This window comes from Corvus kubaryi, unplaced genomic scaffold, assembly GCF_017639235.1.
Source record: "Corvus kubaryi isolate FWS band 111438036 unplaced genomic scaffold, C.kubaryi_AGA036_p1.0 66, whole genome shotgun sequence".
In the NCBI taxonomy this organism is placed as follows: domain Eukaryota; kingdom Metazoa; phylum Chordata; class Aves; order Passeriformes; family Corvidae; genus Corvus; species Corvus kubaryi.
Genome location: NW_024582054.1, coordinates 32,711,309 through 32,731,631, shown reverse-complemented (window position 1 = coordinate 32,731,631; position 20,323 = coordinate 32,711,309). Strand labels below are relative to the sequence as shown.

At 46.1% G+C, this 20,323-nt stretch overlaps 1 protein-coding gene across 3 annotated transcripts in view; it reads left to right on the top strand.

Moving 5' to 3' along the window:
- The window catches only part of PELI2 (pellino E3 ubiquitin protein ligase family member 2), a 64,013-nt gene extending 56,562 nt beyond the window's left edge, over positions 1-7,451 (top strand). For all 3 annotated transcript variants that reach the window (XM_042047393.1, XM_042047391.1, XM_042047390.1), the window contains 3 exons: positions 3,944-4,141; positions 4,440-4,628; positions 6,840-7,451. In XM_042047393.1, the coding sequence (XP_041903327.1) occupies positions 3,944-4,141; positions 4,440-4,628; positions 6,840-7,406 (954 nt within the window). In that variant the 3' untranslated portion in view covers positions 7,407-7,451. The remainder of the gene's footprint in view (positions 1-3,943; positions 4,142-4,439; positions 4,629-6,839) is intronic.
- The last annotated feature ends 12,872 nt before the right edge of the window (positions 7,452-20,323 follow it).

Below are 20,323 nucleotides of genomic sequence, written 5' to 3'. Positions count from 1 at the left end.
GGTTTTTCTATGTCAACTAGGGAAAGAAAAATGTAACCCATCCATTGAGGTTACTGTGTGATACTTGTTTGGCTCTTGAGTAGCTCCAGTGAAATTTTTTCCTGCATATAAATTTTGAAAAGCCATTTTTGAAAGCTGGATTTTTTTCCCCCCCTTCTTCAGTACAGTAAAAAATGAATAAAGAGTTGCAGAACAGCTGCTTTTCTGTGCATATTGCATTGACAGCTATTGCATAATGTCCTAGTGGTGGGTACAGCTTTTATTGAGAGGGATAAGACACCATTTCAGTCTTGGGATGTGTAGGGGGTCCTGCTGTGACTTGATCTCAGTGTGACCTCCAAGGGCTGTGTCCTGGTTCAGGTTTCTGCTCTCTGGCTGGTTCCTGGGGATTGCATTCTGTGCATTGGCCTGCAGGGGCTGATGGCTGGGGAGAATGGAAACAGCAGTGGTCTGGTAGACTGTGGCAATAATTCCCCACTGAAGCAATGCCAGAGCAGTTGAAGAGGTTTCCATTATTTATATGAGCCATTAGATTTTAACTGTACTCATGAATCTGTTGGAGAAAAGTTACTTGAGGATGTTTAGTGCAGCCCTGTGGTACATGATAACGAATTTCATGTCTGTTGGTCTGCAGAGTAGAGTTTCATTGCTGGCCAAGCATCACTTGGACACAGTCCTTGGAGTTTGTTGTTTTCTTTTCAAATGTGTGTTCCTGGCTTGTGTAGGATGTGGAAGTTGAAAAGGGAAGGATAATTCTGGACCACAGGATTATCCTGAGCCATGAGGCCCCAGTTGGACTGCTGTTAACATGTATTATCCTGGACAAATCACTTGGCTTTTTGTTCTTGATTTCCACTGTGCTTCCTGAGCGTTGTTCTGCTGTGTTGTTCGTAGTTTTGGTTTTTGGGGTTTTTAAAATGTAATTATATAATGAAATCTGTGTGCAAATGCTACTATGCACCTTTGTCTTAGTGACATCCAGGTCAGATTTCTTCATTTAATTACAAAAAGAATGTACAAATGTGCTCCTCTGGCATCTCCCAGGCTCTGTATGCTCCAGCATCCATGAGCTGCTGTAAATCAAGATTTTCTTCAGAGTTTAACCATTCTGTTGATGATGCATTAGCTGAAGTTGAACCTGTTCCTTCATGGTTTGATGGGGTGAGAATGGGTTGATTTTACTTGTTCATGACACTGCAAAGAACCAAAATGTGTAGCTCCTACCCTAAATAACTACAAGTTTATACAAGAAGCAAGTACATTCAATATGAAGCATTGATTTTTTTCTGAAGAACGGCCCTTCAGAAGATGCAGAGTCCAATTCTCTCTCATCAGAGTGAAATTCTCTTGAAGCCCAGGAATGTGCAGCTGTTAAATTCTGTGCTGGCAGGTTTTGCCTTGTGTCAGGAGCAGTGTTTTACCAGCATGGCTGTGACTGACAGCAGACACCAGCAAACCAAGGGACTGCCTGCCTCTCATGCAGCCTTTAACAATCACCTGCAGAGGAGACAATGCTCGCTGCCTTCTGCAGCACCTGGGAGATTTATGGGTTCTTGTTGGAAGTAACTTAGGGAACTCATAGGACACATTTAACAAGAAAGGTCCCAAAATACAGCCTGAAATTGATAGAAAGAAGAAACACTTTTGTGCTGTGGAGGAAAATGGGAGAAAAATGAGTAATGAAGTGTGGAAAGAGCAGCTCTGAATAATGGAGCTCGCTCTGTAGTGACTGTAGTCTGCAACAGCAGATGAGTTAAAAGTTTTGGAGGGTGAACGTTGATAGCATCAAGTTTTTCATTTATTCCTTAGGCACTTGCTTTTCAGGTAATCTCAAACCCATATTTTTGATTTAATACAGAGTTGAGAAATTGCCAGATTTTGAAGGCCACTTGTTCACATAAATTCCAGTGCCGAAAAGTAGCACAGTGCATGAGACTGATCTTCTAGAAGGCTCTCTCAACAGGAAAAGGGAAGAAAACCAAATACTTTAAATACTTGATTTTGCATAGACATACTTGTGACACAAATGAGATAAGTACTTAAGTGTTTATATAAAGTATTACATATCATTCCATAGATTTAAAAAAAAACACACAGAAGCATTGTTTATAGATCTTAATGGTTATATCCAAACATATTTGGATTTCGTGGTGAATGATTAGTGTGATGCAAGAAAGGCTGGGAGCACACACTTGTGTGCTTTGTCATCCTTTAAGGAAAAATGAGGCAGGTTTTTTTCTCTATTTGCCTCTAAAAGGTTTGAGAGAATGATCTATTTCAGAGACTGCAAGAGGCAGAAACTTGCTATGAACAAATTAATTCCATATTTGTTATTGATTATCCTTTAAGAGACTCCACATACAGATAGAGAATAGTCAGAAGTTATTCATGAGGTTCCTGCTGCTGCTCAGTGCTGACTCTTAGCAGGAATTGCTTTGGATGGGAAATAGAAGCCTGTTAGAAATAATACTGTAAAAGGAAGAAGAATATTGCTTTGTAAGATTTAGCTTCAAGTTGTCAAGTTATATAAATCAGAAATATTCCATATTAAATAGTTTCTAAACTCTGTCTCCTGAGTATTCTACTAGACACTTTCTGTGAGAAATTGAAATGCACACTTTTGATTAGGCCTTGTTGAGTATTTCCTCTGCAGAGAGCTCATCCCATTTTGCTGAGCCTTGTGATATGGAGACAGTAACTGGCTGTGTTGTTGAAGACATGAATTTTGACATGTGTTAGAATGTAACCCTGCAAAATAGAACTTGAAGCAGGAAAGAAGTACAGGAGAGATCCCTGTACTATTCCTATCAATTCCGTTGTGACAAGGGTTAGGTGTTGATAATATTAATTTCCTTTACTCCTGAACAGTGTTTCCTTAAAGCAGATGTAGTTTGCAGAGATGTTTGTTAATGATGGCTCCCCACAGCTGACTTTTAAGAGCAAGATCTGAGCAGAATAGAACTTCTTGGGGGACAATGGGATTGTGTTTAGTGAGGAGGTTATTTTATATACATGTAAGTACCAGATAAGGTAGCTTCATGTGAAGAGTATTCCTAATTCTGTTTCATCACAAGGTATCTGTGAAATTAATATTCTGTTCTACTTCTTGTTCCTCAGCTCCACTTTCCCAGTTATGCTCAAAGTTGGTGTAACACTAATTTGCCTGGAGAAATATTGATAAAGCCTCACTGTCTGTCTGTCTGGCAGTCAGATCTCTCCATCCATGCAGTCATGAAGTTTTCTGTTCCAGACGTTTCCAGATTTAGAATTAAAACTTATACATGGCAAGATAGAAAAATACCCCTGTCTAAAGGTCAAGTGTGTTTCATTCCTGCTGAAGAGAGTTTTTTTAGTTCTGTTAGTCACGCATGTGCATGATTAGGAATGAATTTAATCATATGGTGGGTTTTACCTGAAAACTGTTCTTTCTGAGCCTAGAAATCCTGAAAACATGAAGGTGGGTAGCTCGTTGTTATGACATATCAAAATAACCAAGTTCTGGGTCTAAAATGAGTCCTTTATTTTCATGGCAAATAAATTTGGGACTGGAAAATGTGAGTAAAAGTCATCAATCCAAGCTAGTGTTTTCTTGACTGACAGAATGTAGTGGCAAGTAATTTGCTGTGGTTGAATGAGGAAATAGCAAGGTGATAATACTTTTTTTGGTGACAATACTCCTACCAAACAAATCAGCTGTGTTGATTTATTTCAAGCAAGCATGAACATCACTTGTGGCAAGTGCAAATTTGTCATTCCATGTCCGTGATGTATTTCTGCATAGGAAAAATGTGGAAATACAGGTTAGTCTCTGGTTGGATCTCACCATCTGAAAATTCAGCAGGCAGTAGTTTATCAGCAGTATTAACCTGGCAAAACTGTGTCCTTAATGCTTCATATTTCTGTGGGTATTTCTAGTTATACCATTATCTTAATTTTTTTGCAGGTTGGGAGGTCAACAGAAAGCCCCATAGACTTTGTAGTAACAGATACTATTTCAGGAAGTCAAAATAATGATGAAACCCAGATTACCCAGAGCACCATCTCCCGATTTGCCTGCAGGATTGTTTGTGACAGAAGCCCACCATACACAGCCAGGATCTTTGCAGCTGGCTTTGACTCATCTAAAAATATATTTCTTGGTGTAAGTACTGCTAATAATGATGTTACGAGCAAGCTCTGGTTTATATTCTGTTATTTTCAAGTCCCCAAATCTCCTTGTACTGGTTGATAACTTGTCCTGTCATTAGGCTTTTATTACTCCAATGCACCAGCTGCAGTGTTAAGTAGAAACTGCAGTTTTATGTGCCTGAGTTATCACCAGCAGAGACTCGTGGTCATAATTGTCTATAACAATGAAGCTGCACTTTAGTAACTGTTAGTGGATTTTCTTTAGGTTGTTTTGATGTATTTCTGATAGTCATTGTGACTGTCACACGTAGGAAAAAGCAGCCAAGTGGAAAAACCCTGATGGCCACATGGATGGATTGACAACCAACGGGGTGCTGGTCATGCATCCCAAAGGAGGCTTCACGGAGGAGTCCAAGCCTGGAGTGTGGCGGGAGATCTCTGTCTGTGGGGATGTGTACACGCTCCGGGAGACCAGGTCTGCTCAGCAGAGGGGCAAACTGGTAAGTGGGAAGTAACTAAAATTAATCAAGGGATACTTTTTTTTTGCTGGCTTTGAATGGAGGCAGTTACAGGGTGACTGTCCCTGAGTGTAGTGGGCACTGCAAGCTCCGACTCTGTGTGTGACAGCAGATTTTGTGCTGCTGTTCTCTTACTGATCATCTGGGAGAACACTCAAAACTTTCTGCTAATGCCACTTTTCCAACTGAAATAGCACAGAGTGTGAAAGCTAAATAAACTCTGCTCTGGAATCTCCATCTCTGAAGTGTTCTCCTGGGAAATGGGGATGTCTGGAAGTTGCTGCATGGGGAGCTGTCTTTTGCAGTTCTGCCTGAAGAGTCCACTTTTGTGCAAAAGCAGTTTGGGTAAAGGCAGCTTCTGTTTGATTTACCTGCCACTGGGAAGATAAGAGAAGCCCTGGAAGTATATTCCTGTTTTCTCCTGTGAGGCAGGATGGGCTTTCCCTTTCCCAGAAGTGAGAGATTTCAGCTGCCAGAGACCTGTGACACATAAAACCAGGAGAGAAGTTTCATGAACTGACTTTTCAACTCTGCTATTGGCTTTGCAGAAAACTGACTGCTGAAAGAGTTAGGGGAATGGAGTTGGGCTGTTCTGCTTTCAGCAGACACCCTGCAGGACATAAATTGCTTTGTCACACTGATGGTGGCAGGCAAACGTCGCCTGGGGACCTGGACAGATGATGTGGCAATTGCAGCCTTTGTACGTGGTTAGCAAAACACCTTTTTAGTGCTGCTAAAGAGAGGCACAGCAAAACAAATGAATCCCCCCTCCCTGCATCCAAAATGAGTTGAATTCTCATTTAAATAAAATTGCATGGCACACTGGTATTGATGTGATCAGTATTCGTTGATTGGGTTCATAAAACCAAATGCAGGCTGTATAATGAATTGAACACGTTGCATATGAGGGAGCTTTTTGCTTTGCTGTTTGTGAAGGAATTATCTGAAAAGAGCATCAGATCAGGGCTTCTCTCATCTCTACTTGAACCACTAAATTTTTCTGCTGGAATTACTTTGCACTGGTATCTTATCTGTAGTCTGTATTGTACCACTAAGGTGTTTTGTGCAAGGATGATCGACAGTTAATCTGTGAATTTAAACTGGATTAAAATGTAAATGCCAAATTGATTGTCATTCATAGTATTCTTAGGCAGATGTGATGATTTCATGTGACCTACTTAATGTATTTGTTTGTATTTGACTATTTGTTCTGCATTAGTGGTATTTTCTGCATGCTTTCTGTGTATAAAGCCAGGCAGTAGGTCTGTTTTTGTCTTTAATTTTACAAAGAGCCTTTTAAATATATATATTCATCATTAATGAACTGATAGCAAAACCATGGGTTACTTATATGTTTGTGACATTAAAATAAAGAATATTTCAGCCAAGTACAATGTGTGTTTGGCATAATCCCTTGAAAATGTTTTAAGTACCCGCTTTTAATCAGAGAGAAGCCTTTAGGCAGTGCAAGCTGGGGCTGTGTTTGCTTGGAATACCTCATTAAATAAAAGGCCTAATGAGTGGAGTGAGTAATTGTTCACAAGCTGAGTCTGTGTGGCTTCTGTTGCAGAATTTGTCACCTGAGAAATTCAGCTGGTAATTCAGTCTGCTGCAGTGATAAACCATGCAGGTACCTGTGCTGCTGAGGCACAGTCTGGGAGCTCATGCTTCTGCAAAACGCTTGACTCCTGCCACAACCCCAGAGAAAATGGTATCTAAGAGGCAGAACAGCTGGCCTGTCCTCGGTAGCAGTTTTTAGTCCAAAAAGGATTTTCTTTACTGTGTGAGCAGCTTCTGTCAGTCTGTGTGGGCAAAGAATTCCAGGAGAGAATCTGCTAATGCAGCCCTTAGGGAATGGCGCGTCTTTTCTTCAGTCTATCAGGACTTACTGAAATACGACAGAGGCACACAGGGAATCAACACTGGAGAAAAAAGTGCATGCTCAGGGGCCTGAAGAGTGTGTATAACAATTTGTATTGCAACTGGAAATGCAAATCCCCTGTACAAGCACAGAATAAGAGAATAATCCCAGATATAGGTTAGGAGGTGAGGTGGATTCAGGACGACAATAAGACAAAATCAAGTAGCATCTAAGGATGGTAATGCTGAGAACAATGCTGAGACTGCAGAACTGACCTGGCTGTCTGTAAAAGCTCTCAGGCTAAACAACCTCCTCTTGTGTCCTGCCACCAGGTAGAAAACGAGACCAACATCCTGCAGGACGGCTCCCTGATCGACCTGTGCGGGGCCACCCTCCTGTGGAGAACGGCAGACGGACTCTTGCACACCCCGACGCAGAAACACATCGAGGCCCTGCGGCAGGAGATCAACGCCGCCAGGCCCCAGTGCCCCGTGGGCTTGAACACCTTGGCCTTCCCCAGCATCAACCGCAAGGATGTGGTGGAGGAGAAGCAGCCTTGGGCCTACCTCAGCTGCGGCCACGTGCACGGCTACCACAACTGGGGCCACCGCAGTGACACGGAAGCCAACGAGCGCGAGTGCCCCATGTGCAGAACCGTTGGCCCCTACGTGCCTCTGTGGCTGGGCTGTGAGGCCGGCTTCTACGTGGATGCCGGGCCCCCCACCCACGCTTTCACCCCCTGTGGACACGTGTGCTCCGAGAAATCTGCCAAATACTGGTCCCAGATCCCGCTGCCTCACGGGACTCACGCGTTCCACGCCGCCTGCCCGTTCTGCGCCACGCAGCTCTCCGGGGAGCACAACTGCATCAAGCTCATCTTTCAGGGCCCCATCGACTGAGAAATCACTTTGCAACGACCACAATAAAAGTTTTCTTTAACGGTTTACTGTGAAGATTTTTGCCACTAACTCTAGATTTTACCTTTTTTTATAATGTTATTAATAGGGGTTGGTAGGGTGGGGATGGGGGAGCGACATGGAAGTGGAAGGACTGTGGTGGAATTGGGATACATTGATACCTGGAACTTGACAGATATCAGTGGTGTTGCATGCTCAAAAGCAGCATATTCATGGAGTCTTCTTGGTCAAATTGTAGTATATTTGTAATCTTTTTATTAGTACCCTGGATCAGAAAAAGGTGTCTTAAATGATTTTTTTAAGCTAAGATTTTTTAATGGAAAGGTTTTTTCTTCTAAACTTTGACAAGCCTTTAAAACCTATTTTTCAAATCTAGAAGGAACATACAGAATGTAACTGTCTTTAATTTGCAATATAATTTAACTTGAATAGTTTCTCAAGGAGCAAATACAGAATGTGTGGACAACCACAGGTGAATGTTCACTAGAGATAATTGGATATGTAAGAGAAAAATCAGCTGCCTAAAGTGTAGAGGATAAAAGCTATTAAAATATCTGTTATGGTATAACACAGCTGGCCAAAAAGGCATCAAAGATTACTTGAAACTGAGGAAATCCTGTTTGCATTGATTTCCTGTCAGTGTAATAGATATCCACTGGCTATTAGGTATGGGAGATGGCTGATTATTTTCTTTTTTATTTTTTTCCATTTAACCTGCATCTGGTGAAATCACTTTACTCTTTTCCATACTTAGCTCTGGGGTTTAAGCTGATGTTCTGTGTCTGTGCAGTCTGGCCTTTCTATTTCTGCCTCGCTTTGCTCTCCCTCACTGCTCCTTACCCAGGACCTTTGGGTGAGTGGAGGCCACAGAATCCCAGAATGGTTTGGGTTGGAAGGGACCTTAAAAGTCATCCAGTTCCAACCCCCTGCCATGGGCAGGGACACCTTCCACTGTCCCAGGCTGCTCCGAGCCCCGTCCAACCTGGCCTTGGACATTTCCAGGGATCCAGGGGCAGCCACAGCTTCTCTGGGCACCTTGATGTAGCCAGAGATGTGTCTGTGCTGAAGGGGTGGTGCCACAGCACGACACGAGGTTTAGGTACAGCTGATACAGAATTCATTTACATAAACCTGAATTCAGGAAAGCACTTAGTCTGTGTTTAAATATAAGCCCACGGCTGGGACTGTTTAGATTCGCAAGAGCTTCAGTGCATTGCGGTTATTTGCTGTTACATTTTGAAATAAAAAAACAGTTTAAAATAAGTTATTTTTGAAGCTCACTTTAAAGCATTTTCACTCGGAGAGCATCATTTCCAGTTCAGCTGAGCATTTTTGTTCACTTTCCAACTTGCTGCCATCTGTCACCTTTTCTTTTGCAGATTGAGTTGTGTTTGTATCTCTTCTTTTTCCCCAAATGTTTGCAAATCAAACAACATTCAAATGTAATCAAATATATGCACCAGGGTGGTACATCTGAAGTGGATCACTTGAAATTCGTGACTTTTTAAGAGAGCTGATAAATGTTTACTATGGAAATAATTAAATCAGAATTTCATATGAGGTGTACCCTGCCCACTGTTAGGCTCATTTCATGCAGAATGATAACTCTTTGATTTGTGGGTTGTTTTTTTTTTTTTTTTTCCTTATGCTTTCTGTACTCTTGGTATCTGAGGTATCAATCTATCCAGGTTTAAAAAAAAGAATTTGGGAGAAATCTATAACATCTCTAGATGAAATTGATCATTCAAGCTCAGTTCTGTTTAATCAACTACAGCTTTTTGCTATATTTGTGCCCTTTGTATAAATACATAATTTATATGATTTTAATATATTCTGTATATAGATATACTTGAATTGGCCTGTTCATATTTTGGTTGTAAGATTGTTTTATAGTTAACCTTATAAACATTTTACATGTCCCTTGCCAATGGTGATGGGATGGACTTTGTCTGCTGCTGTTTTTAATATAATTTTGCTGTATACATGTTCAGCATTTGAATAATTTGAAAATAGCTTTACTTTTCTTTTTATGCTTTTGCTGTTAAAAAAAAAAATATAACTCTGCAGCATTTTTTTCTAAAAGCCCCAAACTGTACAGTTTTTGTCCCACTCAGTGATTGGAAACAGGATAAACCTTGTTAACCTAAAACTATATGCTTCTTTGTAGTGCCTTTTCAAAGAGATCCTCTTGTGATTCCATATTCCAAGCCCTTACTCCCACAAGGCAACCTCGTGGCTCATCTCCATGGAGAGTGGCAGCCCAGCCAGCCGGGGAAGAAACGCCTTTGGCCTTCAGTTCCTTGGTGTGGCTCCGTCCCGGATGCAAAGGTGCCTCTTCCTCGCTCCTAACCCCGTTCAGGTTCCTCAGGTCCCACACTGCAGCGTCATTCCTGGTTAGCAGATACCTCATCTGGGAGAGGCGGCCTCCCTGCACCCTCCCTGCCGGACTCCGGAACGCTTCGCCTGCTCCTCCTCGCAAGAGCCGCTCTGGACACGCCTGCAGGAGCTGCTCCCGGGGGGCTTCAGGCCCAGGGCCCCGGAGCTCCGTGTGCGGCACCCCTGGCTCGGGCTGGCAGCCTGTGGCTGAGCTGGGCAGGGTGTGCACGTGCTGTTGTCTCCTCTGAGCCCCAATGGATCGGAAACACCCCGGCTCCCAGGCACCCACCTCCCTTCCCCAGCTGCTTTACTCCTTCCCTTCGCCGGTGCAGCTTAATTGCTGCTTCAGGGCTTCGTATCCCTTCCTGTTCCCTGTGGAAAGTGAATGTACAGTGTTGGAAGAATCCTCGCTAGGAACACTAGCACACCATCAGGCACGGTGTGTTTGGCTTGTGTGAAGCGGAGCACTGGCTAATGGTTTGTATCCGAGGGAAGTGTTTGTTTGAAGCTGTTTAAACAAGATTTTTTTTGTTTTTCTTTTGCTGTCGGCAGTTCTGTATAACACAAGAAATACTGCAGGAAGGAAAACTCTCCGAATCCCAGAATGGGCAAGGCTGGAAGCGACCACGGGGGCTCATCTGGTGCCACCTCCCTGCTCAAGAAGGGCCATCCTGGAGCACATGGCACAGGATTGTGTCCAGTCAGCTCTGGAATATCCCCAGTGGTTGAGACTCCACACCCTCTCTGTCACTCTGTTCCAGTGCTCGGTCACTGCACAGGGAAGTTCTTCCTCGTGTTCAGGTGAAACTTGTGGGCATCACCTCCTGCTCGTTCCTCTTGTCTCACAGAGCAGAGCCTGGTCCCTCCTCTTGGCACCCCCCTTTAGGTATTTATACACATTGATGAGTTCCCCTCTATCCTCACTTCTCGAGGCTGACCATGCCCAGCTCCTTCAGCCTTTCGTCCTGGGAGACAGGCTCCACTCCCTTAATCCTCTTGGGAGGATTTGCCCTCGGCTGTTCCTGCTCCGGCATCTTCGTGTCCCTCCTGTCCTGAGGAGCCCAGAACTGGACACAGCACTCTGGATGTGCCTCAGCAGGGCTGAGCAGAGGGGCAGGATTCTTTTCTGGGAAGCAATCTTCCACAGTTTGCATGGAATCCAGGGACTTTGCTGTTCAAATCCAGGGCGAGTCCCGCAGAGTTGGAATTGCTTGGGAGGCAGAAGAGTTTGTAACGTGATTTTTCTCAAAACCTGCTCTGGTGTTCTGCTCTGGTGAAATGATGGAGCATTCAGCTCTTAGCCCTCGCCTTCCCTCAGCTCCATAAACTCCTCCTCTGCTCTGGTACCTCGATAGGAAAAAGGAGTTTGTGGATAAATAAAACTGGAGTCAGTAAACTTGAGAACCACCCTCAAGTTTATTCATTATTTCAGTGTTATGATGTTCCTTGCATACCATTCCCAATGCTGGCAGTATATTCATAAGGATTTTTTTTATCACCTGTTACTGTTGATTCTATTTGAATGCTTCAAAACCAGCTTTGACTGCATAACTTAGAGCTAAAAGTATTTTTCTAGTCTGATTTTTTTTTTTTTTTTTTTAAATATATCTGTCATATCCATGACTGGAGCTGGAACACTTCCCTTTTTCCTGGCAGCTTTTTGGGAGAGCGCTGAAGTCTAAATAAAATGAGTGGTGGACGCTGTTCTTGCTGGGAATTGTTGTCCAGTTGTACAGGAGAGTTCAGATGAGACTGTGTTTTATTGGTTAATTTTTTTTCAAACGTGGTCATTTTGTGCATCAAGGTACAGTCATAGTACTGTACAGGCCAAGTAATTAAAGGAGGATTTTATTTTTTTTCCATTGTGAGGGTGGGAAAGGGGATCAGAAGAGATGAAAGCCATGGTTGGGCTGGTGCCAGCAGGGACAGATCCACCTTGAAGCAAAGGCATGCCAGGAACCAGTCAGAAATGTGACTGGAGCTGTTCCTGCTTTCAGCCCTCATCCGTGCTCTGAAAAGGATTCTCCTCAGTTTGTCAGGAAGTTCTGGGATGCCGTGGAACGCCTGTGATCTTCCCAGCGAGGCACTCCTTGGTGTTTTATTGGCAGTTCCTGGAATGTGAGGGTTTGGCTTCAGAGCCTGAGTGGGGAGCCGGAGATGCTGAGTGTGTCATAGTGAGGAACTGCAGTGGAGCTGAACAGAACTTGCCACACCACTTGAAGGAAATCTGGTTCAGCCATGGTCACTCTCCCTTTAGTGCTCGTGCAGTAGCTGGTCACTTCTGCACCATTTTTTCATTCTTGTGGAAGGAAGCTTCTCCAAGACCATCCTTTTTCTGTTCATCCATCCCACAGTCTTGACACTTTCCTGGGGCTGGAGAACCATTGGTACAGACCTGGCCGTGGTGAGGACTGACAGGCATTTAAATCCATTTTTAGCCCAGTAGGAAAACCGCCCTGGCTCTTCCTCCTCCTTTGCTCAGTTTCTCACAGTCTTGTGAGTCCTTGGCTCCTCATTTTCTATTTATCCATGCAGTCGCAGGTACACAAGTAAATACAGATTTTTCTCATTATTCGGAGTTTTCTAAGCACTCATCACAAGTCTGCACACTCGGTGTTGTGAGATAAAAGGACAGACGTAGAAGGTAAGGCTGGTTTTGGGGGGTGGGGGTGGAGAAGGGGTAGTTCCTAGGATGGAATTGCAGTGGCTCTGCAAACTCTGTCCCACTGAGTGCAGCAGACACTTGGATCTTGGAAGAGCAGTGGAGTGACCCTGGACAGGCAGTAAAGATGGAGCTTTGCTTTCTGTGCTGCTCAGTTTTGGTTTATTGGCAGCAGAACAAAAATGGGAGCTGCTTGGACACCCAGACTCCAGAAAAAATCAATGCCTGTCAAAATTCGCTTGGTGGGGGCATATTTTCCTGGTGGGCAAGCCTGTCTCCAAGTCACCTGGAGACCCTCCTGCTGGTGTCCTGGGGATGAGGGATAGGTGTGGCTCTGTTCTTGGATTGGATCCATGATGGAGAGCCCTTGGAAGGCTCAGCACAGCTGTAGGAAAAGCCTCTCCCACAGCAAGCCCTGTGCGACGGAGGAGCGATGTTTACCTTAAAACAGTGTTAGCAGCTGTTCAACTTCTGGGTATATTTGTAAAATTGGTCTTTTTATATGCCGTGTGAAATGGACTGGAATAATTTCTTTTGCTGTTGTACCTGTGGAAGTACAAGCCATTTTACAGGAAAAAAAAAAAAACATTATAAACAAATTAAAATATTATCTCAGTATTGTCTCCGACTCCTTTGGTTTGTTTTCCCTGCTGGTTGGTTGTCAGAGCTTGACTTTGATTTGCAAAAAAACATGAACAGCTACAAAAATAAGCAGTTTCTTTTACTCTTTTATCCCCTTTCTACTCAGCAAACAAAACCCGAAGCCTTTGATTGAGGATTCCTAAACATTGGAGGTAGTGGAGCGTATTCAGGTGTGAGTGCCCTGGAATTCCAGTTAATTCCCTTCCCTGATTTTTAAATTGAGCTGTTTGTTTTCAATGCCAGCTGCCTTCTCGCAGGGTTAACGTAATTGCTAAATAAAAGCAATTTCCAGGAATAATATGCTTTGTGACTCTTAAAATTAATTTCCATAATGGGAATTCAGTGTTTTGTTTTCCATCTGTGTATTCTGTATCCCTTTTTTTGTAGGCGGCCCCTGTGAGTAGAGGAGCTTCATTTTTTAAAAGGAGCTAAAATGAATTGTCATCCTTTTTTGGGACTTGGCAAAAAAGTGTTGGCGTGAGCACAGGAAAGGGAAATAAGGATATCTGAAGTGTTTTCTAGATGTGGTCACCTGCCAGCTGGCTCTTGTGCTTCCATGGAAGTCAAGAGTGCTAAATCCTTTCCAGGGAAGATGCTTCCAGGAGAGCGGGAAGCTCTGGGATGTTTGTGTGTAACTGTGGGCCCTCCCAACAGAAGAGTAAACCCTTTTTCCTGTGGGATTGCTGTCTGTAGGGACCAGTTTCACTCCAGGACACCGTAAGAGCACTCCTGGTGGCATGGATGTGGTCCTGGGTTCCTGGACAGGCTGGGGAGAGGGCTCATGGAATCACTGAGTGGGTTGGGGTGGAGGGGCTGTTCAAACCCATTGCATTCCACCCCCTGCCATGGCAGGAACACCTTCCACTATCCTGGGGTGCTCCAAGCCCTGTCCAACCTGGCCTGGAACACTTCCAGGGATCCAGGGGCAGCCACAGCTTCTCTGGGCACCCTGTGCCAGGGTCTTGCCCCCCTCAGAGGGAAGAATTCCTTCCCAATATCCCATCTATCCCTGCCCTCTGGCACTGGGAAGCCATTCCCTGTGTCCTGTCTCTCCATCCCTTGTCCCCAGTCCCTCTCCAGCTCTCCTGGAGCCCCTTTAGGCCCTGGAAGGGGCTCTGAGCTCTCCCTGGAGCCTTCTCTTCTCCAGGTGAGCACCCCCAGCTCTCCCAGCCTGGCTCCAGAGCAGCAGAAGTGTCCCAGCTCATATCCTAAAGCCACCCTCAGTACCCCTCACTACCGACCTTCCGTGAGCTTGTCATGAAGATTGTGTGGATTTTGTATCAATTCTGTCACAAGTTTGTTTTTTAATTGAAACCTTCGGCTTTCAGCCTATTCTCATTTTATGCAAGACAAACCAGACCACACATCATCCTAATGATCCCATTCCCTTGCTGCTTTTTTCCTCATCCCTCCAGCTCCCTGATTAGAGATTCTGTGGTCTTTTTTTCACTCCCCTCTGAAGGCAGCATCGATTCCTGGCTGTGTTACCTGGCTGTAAAATTTCACTACTTACTCACTGCAGCTTGTGCTGCTGAGAAATCACCTTTGTGAGAGGTTTCCAGGGCACCTGTGACTCCTGCTTTCCTTTGCCTTTCAAGGCATGGCTGCATGGATGCATATTTTTAGGAGGAACTTAAGAAATCTCTTTCATGTAAAACTGAGGCAGACAGAAGTTTGACAGAGGAGTCTGAGCCTGATAGTTCTTTTCTTTTCCACTCACTGAAAACTCCTGTCTGAAGACAGGCTTGAGATGAGAAAAGACTTCACAGCAGAAAGGAATTCAGTAGAATCCCAGTTACATCAGGGCTTAAAATCATAGGCGTGCCTGTAAATAATTAAATAATCATACTTGCAAAGAAATACTCTCTGGGGAGTATTGGCCTTAAATGCTGTATTTTTAAAGGAGACTGCAGGGCCTGGCCTTTGAACTGAGCCAAAATCTGCTAATTCTGGTAGGAATTGTGCTCTGCAAGGACAGAAGGGGACCAGAAAGGGACCCAGGGACCAGAAATGGGATGTGCTGCTGCCCGTGCAGGTGGGATTCTCAAGGATGGGTTCTCTGTGTCCCTTCCAGGCTGCTGGGATCCAGCTGTGGCTCTGCACAGCCAGCTATGTTAGCAGGGACAGGAGTCACAGCCTGGCCTCAGCCCCAAGGGGAACAGGATTTGGGCCAAGGTGCCTGTTGAGCCAAGGCCACAAATCCAGCTCAGCTGGGCAGGGAGGGCAGGGAGCAACATCTGGCACATCTTGGGTCTGTGGAGCATCCCCTCCCCTCTTTATTTCTCCCTGATTAAATGCAAGTGAGGAGCCAGGGAAGGAGTGGAGGGAGAACAGGCCAGAGTAATTCCCCTGATGAGAGGGTCCAGATGAGGATTAAGTTGAGCTTTGTCCAAACTGTGTCTGTACAAAGGGAGTCTGTTCTGGCTGCAGATGTGGTTTAGCAACCCTTACCTGTGAGTGGGCCTGGAGGAATCATGGAGTGGTTTGGGTTGGAAGGGACCTCAAGGATGATCTCATTCCACCCCCTGCCATGGGCAGGGACACCTCCCCCTATCCCAGGTTGCTCCAAGCCCCATCCAGCCTGGACTGGAATCCTTACAGGGTTGGGGCAGCCACAGCTTCTCTGGGCACCCTGTGCCAGGGCCTCCCCACCCTCACAGCCAGGAATTCCTTCCCAGTATCCCATCTCTCACTGCCCTCTGGCAGTGGGAAGCCACCCCCTGTGTCCTGTCCCTCCATCCTTTATCCAAAGTCCCTCTCCAGCTCTCAGTGTCAGAAAGGCACCAAGAGGTGCTGCCACAGCCACCCCATGTCATGGGAGCTGCTTGGACACCTAAAGCCAAAAAATACCACATTTCCCAGTGAAGGCACAAGCTAACAGGAGGGCAGGTTTGACTTCTGGCTTTTCCCTGCTCAGCCCTTGGGTTGGCTGTTTTTCATTTCCTCTTTCCTATGCAGAGAATAGGAACTGCAGGGCTACCTGGCCCTGCCTGAAGCTATTTGAGATTTTTCTTTTAAAAATCTGGCTTTTGACTAAATGGTTTTATCCCCTCCTTGCAAGCAGATAATAAACATGTCCCTTTTCTCAGGGGGAATGTTCTCTGCAGAATCCAGTGTCTTCCTTCAGGTGTCTGTTCTTCCTTCACCCTCTGGGTGCTCCCAGGAGTCTTGTCCTTTTGGCAGGATCTATTTTCTCCCTTCCCACCCTTCCCATCAGGATGCACCACCCCAGCCCTGGAGTCCTCTGGCTGGGCCCTCGGTATCAAGATCCTCCTGCCTTTTCCTTGGCTGGGGAGAACTGTGCTGGCAGGGAGAGCCAGCCCCTCCTCGGGAGCAGAGCCAGGAGGGTCACTCTGAGCCAGATCAGGAGCGTTTGGGGATTTGAGTGCCTGTAACCGAGCGTGTCTAGACAGCCAGGAGCCTCCAGTGCAGGGAACAGCAAGTTTTCCAGGCAGTCCCTGGAGTACCAGAGGAAATCTTTCCTTCCCAGCACAGGTGTGGGACAGATGTTGGTGCTCACCGTGGCAATCCTCAGGATCCCAAGCTCGTGGGCAGTGAGTGGTGACAGTGAGCTCCTCTCCTTCCCACTGTGACATTCCTCAGGCAAGGACGTTCCCGTGTCCAGTGAGTGCAGAAAGGACTTGGACACGTGTGGAGCAGCAAGAACCTGAACCTGAGAGACTCCAGGTCTGATCTGTCTGTGCAGAATCCAGCTCAGGTCCGTTGTGTCCCACCTAAGGGCTCGTTGCAAGCCTGAGATTTCCAGCATATGGAAGCACACAAATATCCAAACCTCTTTTTTCTTCACTTGGATAGGATTTTCAGGCAGAGGAAGAGGAGGTTCCTATTTACATTTAAATAATTCAAAGTCCCCAGTCAAGGGGCAGGTTCTACAGCATCAGTGTCAGGGTGTTGTATTCCAAGGAGCAACTTGTTGTCTTCATCCTAAAAATGATCCCATCCAGCTCCCAGAGAAGGTAATTTTTATTGGTCTTTGCTCAAAAATGCAAAGCTCCACTGCTGCTGATTGCTTTAAATAGAAAAACTTCAGATCTGGATAAAGTTTTCCCAACTCAGAAAACTTCCACCAGCTTGGTGTGAGTAAATTCCACAGTGAGCAGCATCCCTCCTCCATCAGGTTCCAAACACGTGTTGGGAGTGGTTGGTTCTGCAGCAACTCACAGCACTTTTACCTTTATCTCAAAGAACAAAATCAATTAAAATACCCAAAACATCCTTAAAGTGGCATTTGCAGAAAAAATCAGGGGTTCAATGACTCTGCAGTGGTTCTGGTTACTGGAGACATCACAAGTGCCAACAAACACACCAGAAATTCCCTCAAAAGCCCAAAGTCTTTTCAAGTGACTCAGGGTGCCAGACTGGCTGGGAGCAGAATCCAGACACTGCAGATATGGAGGATTTGGCATATTTTGTATTCAAGGTCTGCAATTAATAAACAGGAGCCTGGGCAGAGAGAGAGCAGCTCAGCCCACTGAGCCCATGCCCTGCTGCAGGGGGGGATGGAGCTGCTGCACTTCACTGCTCTGGGCCTGCCTTTTTTTAAGGGAAGTTGTTGGAAACTTGGGCTTTGGCAGTTCTGAGAAGCTCAGCTGTGTTTAGCCTGGGGGGGAAAAGCACCTTCAATGTCTCCATGAGCAAGGATCAAAGCAGCCGGGTCCTGCCCTTCTGAACTGGTGACAAAGCTCACGCTGATGGATTTCTCCGGAAGAACCCAAACATCTTGGGTTGGAAGCGAATAAATCCACAACGGGGGAGCAAAGCATCTGATGGATGCTGCAGCCCAGGGCTCACGCTGGAGCCCTGCCCTAAGCACAGGTTTCCTTTGGGACGCTGACCTGCAGAGCATCCGGCAGCACTAAAGAACAGCTCCCAGCCCTGGGGCTTCTTCAAACGCTTCTTTCAGCAGCGATGGGATGAGGGCTGAGCTCTCACATCTTCGCTGCCTGTGAAGCTGTGGCAGGAGCAGCTCGTGTCTCCCAGAAGTTGAGGTGTCAGCATGGGGCTTGTTTTTCCACTGGAATCAGCAGCTTCTGCTGTGTTTTTGTTGACAGAGAATCACTGTAGGATTATGCACAGGTTTGAGGTGCCTCCTGCTTCTCACTCCTGAGGAGTGTGTTGCTAGTGTGTCTCATTAACTACCCCGGGTAGATGAGTGCGTTAATTAGTGCTGGCAGGTGAAGGAAAATGAGGGATCAGAAGTTCATAGAATGGTCTGGGTTGGAAGGGATGTTAAAGCTCATCTCATTCCAATCCCCTGCCATAGGCAGGGACACCTTCCGCTATCCCAGGCTGCTCCAAGCCCCATCCAGCCTGGCCTTGGACACTTCCAGGGATGGGGCAGCCACAGCTGCTCTGGGCTGTGCCTGTGTCTCCCCACGAACATGGCCAAGCCACTGCCAATCTTCTTTCCCTTAAGCAGGATGAGATCCTTATGGTCCTTTCCACCTGGCTTTTTCTCTGCCCTCAAGACCCTTTTGGTGCTTTTCCTGTGCCTTTTCAGGTTCCCTTTCTGGATCTGGGCATGTGGCTTCCCCGCTGAGCTCCTCAGTGGGACGATGTGGTGTAAGGCCACATCCCACCCTTGCAACCCCCCTGTTCCCACACAACAGCTGGGAGGTGATGGGAGTTGCTGGTTTTGCTGAGCTGAGCTGAACCTGGTGGGATTGAGGCTCCCCTGGCTGCAGACCCCCACCTAATGGAGCTGGAATCCTCCCCACATGCCAAATTCCCCCTCCTGCCATCAGCCCCATTCCCTCACGGAATTGCTGAGGTTGGAAAACACCTCTAAGATCATCGAGTCTTAACAATTTTGCAGCCCTGCTTTCCAATGTCAGGGCTTTTCAATCCAAAATCCTCCTGGAATTCCTCTCTGGAGTTCCCTGCTGTTGGTAAAGCCAAGCATTAGCTCATGAGGAAGGAGAACACTCGTGTTTGGTGGTTATTCCTGCACATCCTCCCAGTGGAACCAGTTGTTTTGCATTTCCTTATCATTTGGGCTGAATCCTGGAAAAATACCTGTGGTTTTCCACCTGGGACAGACATCTAGTGGGAAGTAGCCACCATCTGGTGGGTCATTCCTTTTGCCTTATTTGATCCTGAATCCACACTAAACCATCTTTCTAATTTTCCAGGACTTCCCTACTATCCACAATTAATTAGATGTCATTAACAGCACTGCGTTGGCTCTGGGAGGTTTCTCTCTCTGCACCCAACATTTGCTTTTCACTTCTCCCTTCCCTTCCTTTTCACTTCTCCCCTTCCCTTCCCTTCCCTTCCCTTCCCTTCCCTTCCCTTCCCTTCCCTTCCCTTCCCTTCCCCTTTTCCCCTTTCCCCTTTCCCCTTTCCCCTTTCCCCAGCGGTAACACCAAACTCTGTACTCCAGGATTTTCAAGGTAAAGCCTCTCCTTGCAGAATCCACCAGCAGCCATCGAAGTCCCGGAGGCTTTTATTCCCTGCTGATGAGCCGGCCCGTGCCGTGCCAGGCAACTCATCCATTTATTTAATCGGATTATGCAAAGTGTTTTGCCGTGGGGATGAGGCAGGCACCTGGCACGGCGGCCGGGATGAGCTCAGATTTGGGGATGGAGACGCCGGATGCGGCGGGAGGGGGGCACTGCTGTGTTCCCCGGCGATGCTCGTCGGGGATGCGTGGGGATTTCCTTTAATTCCCTCCGCAAACGGAGCAGGAATCAGAGCGGCTTTTCCTTTTCTCATCCTGGGTGGAGGATGTGGGAAATGGGGGTTCTCCTTGTCCCTGTTAATTCGGGGGTATTGATTCATTCCTGGGCACTGGTTGGTTTCACAGACATCCCTGTCACCTCAAAGAGATTTTCCTAGGATTTTACCTGCACGTTTCTGGCCAGCTCCTGATTTTCTAGCAAACCCGAATTTGGCAGAACAAAAAGGTACCTGGCACACGCCCCATCTTGGTCCCTGTCCCTGCTCTTGAGCACAGGACATGGACTCCCGAAGCACCCTGGATTCCAGGCAGGATTTTGGATGTGGGGGGAGATTCCTGGAGCTCCCCACCAGCTATTGTGGCATCATCCTGATGGTTTTTTTTCCCCTCTCCTATCTGCTTTAAGGATTAACATGTAGAGCTGTGTGAATGTATCAGAATTGCAGCTATCTTTTATTTTTCATTTTTTAAAGCCTACATGGTTGCAGGGGGAAACACAACCCCAAAGAGAATGCACAT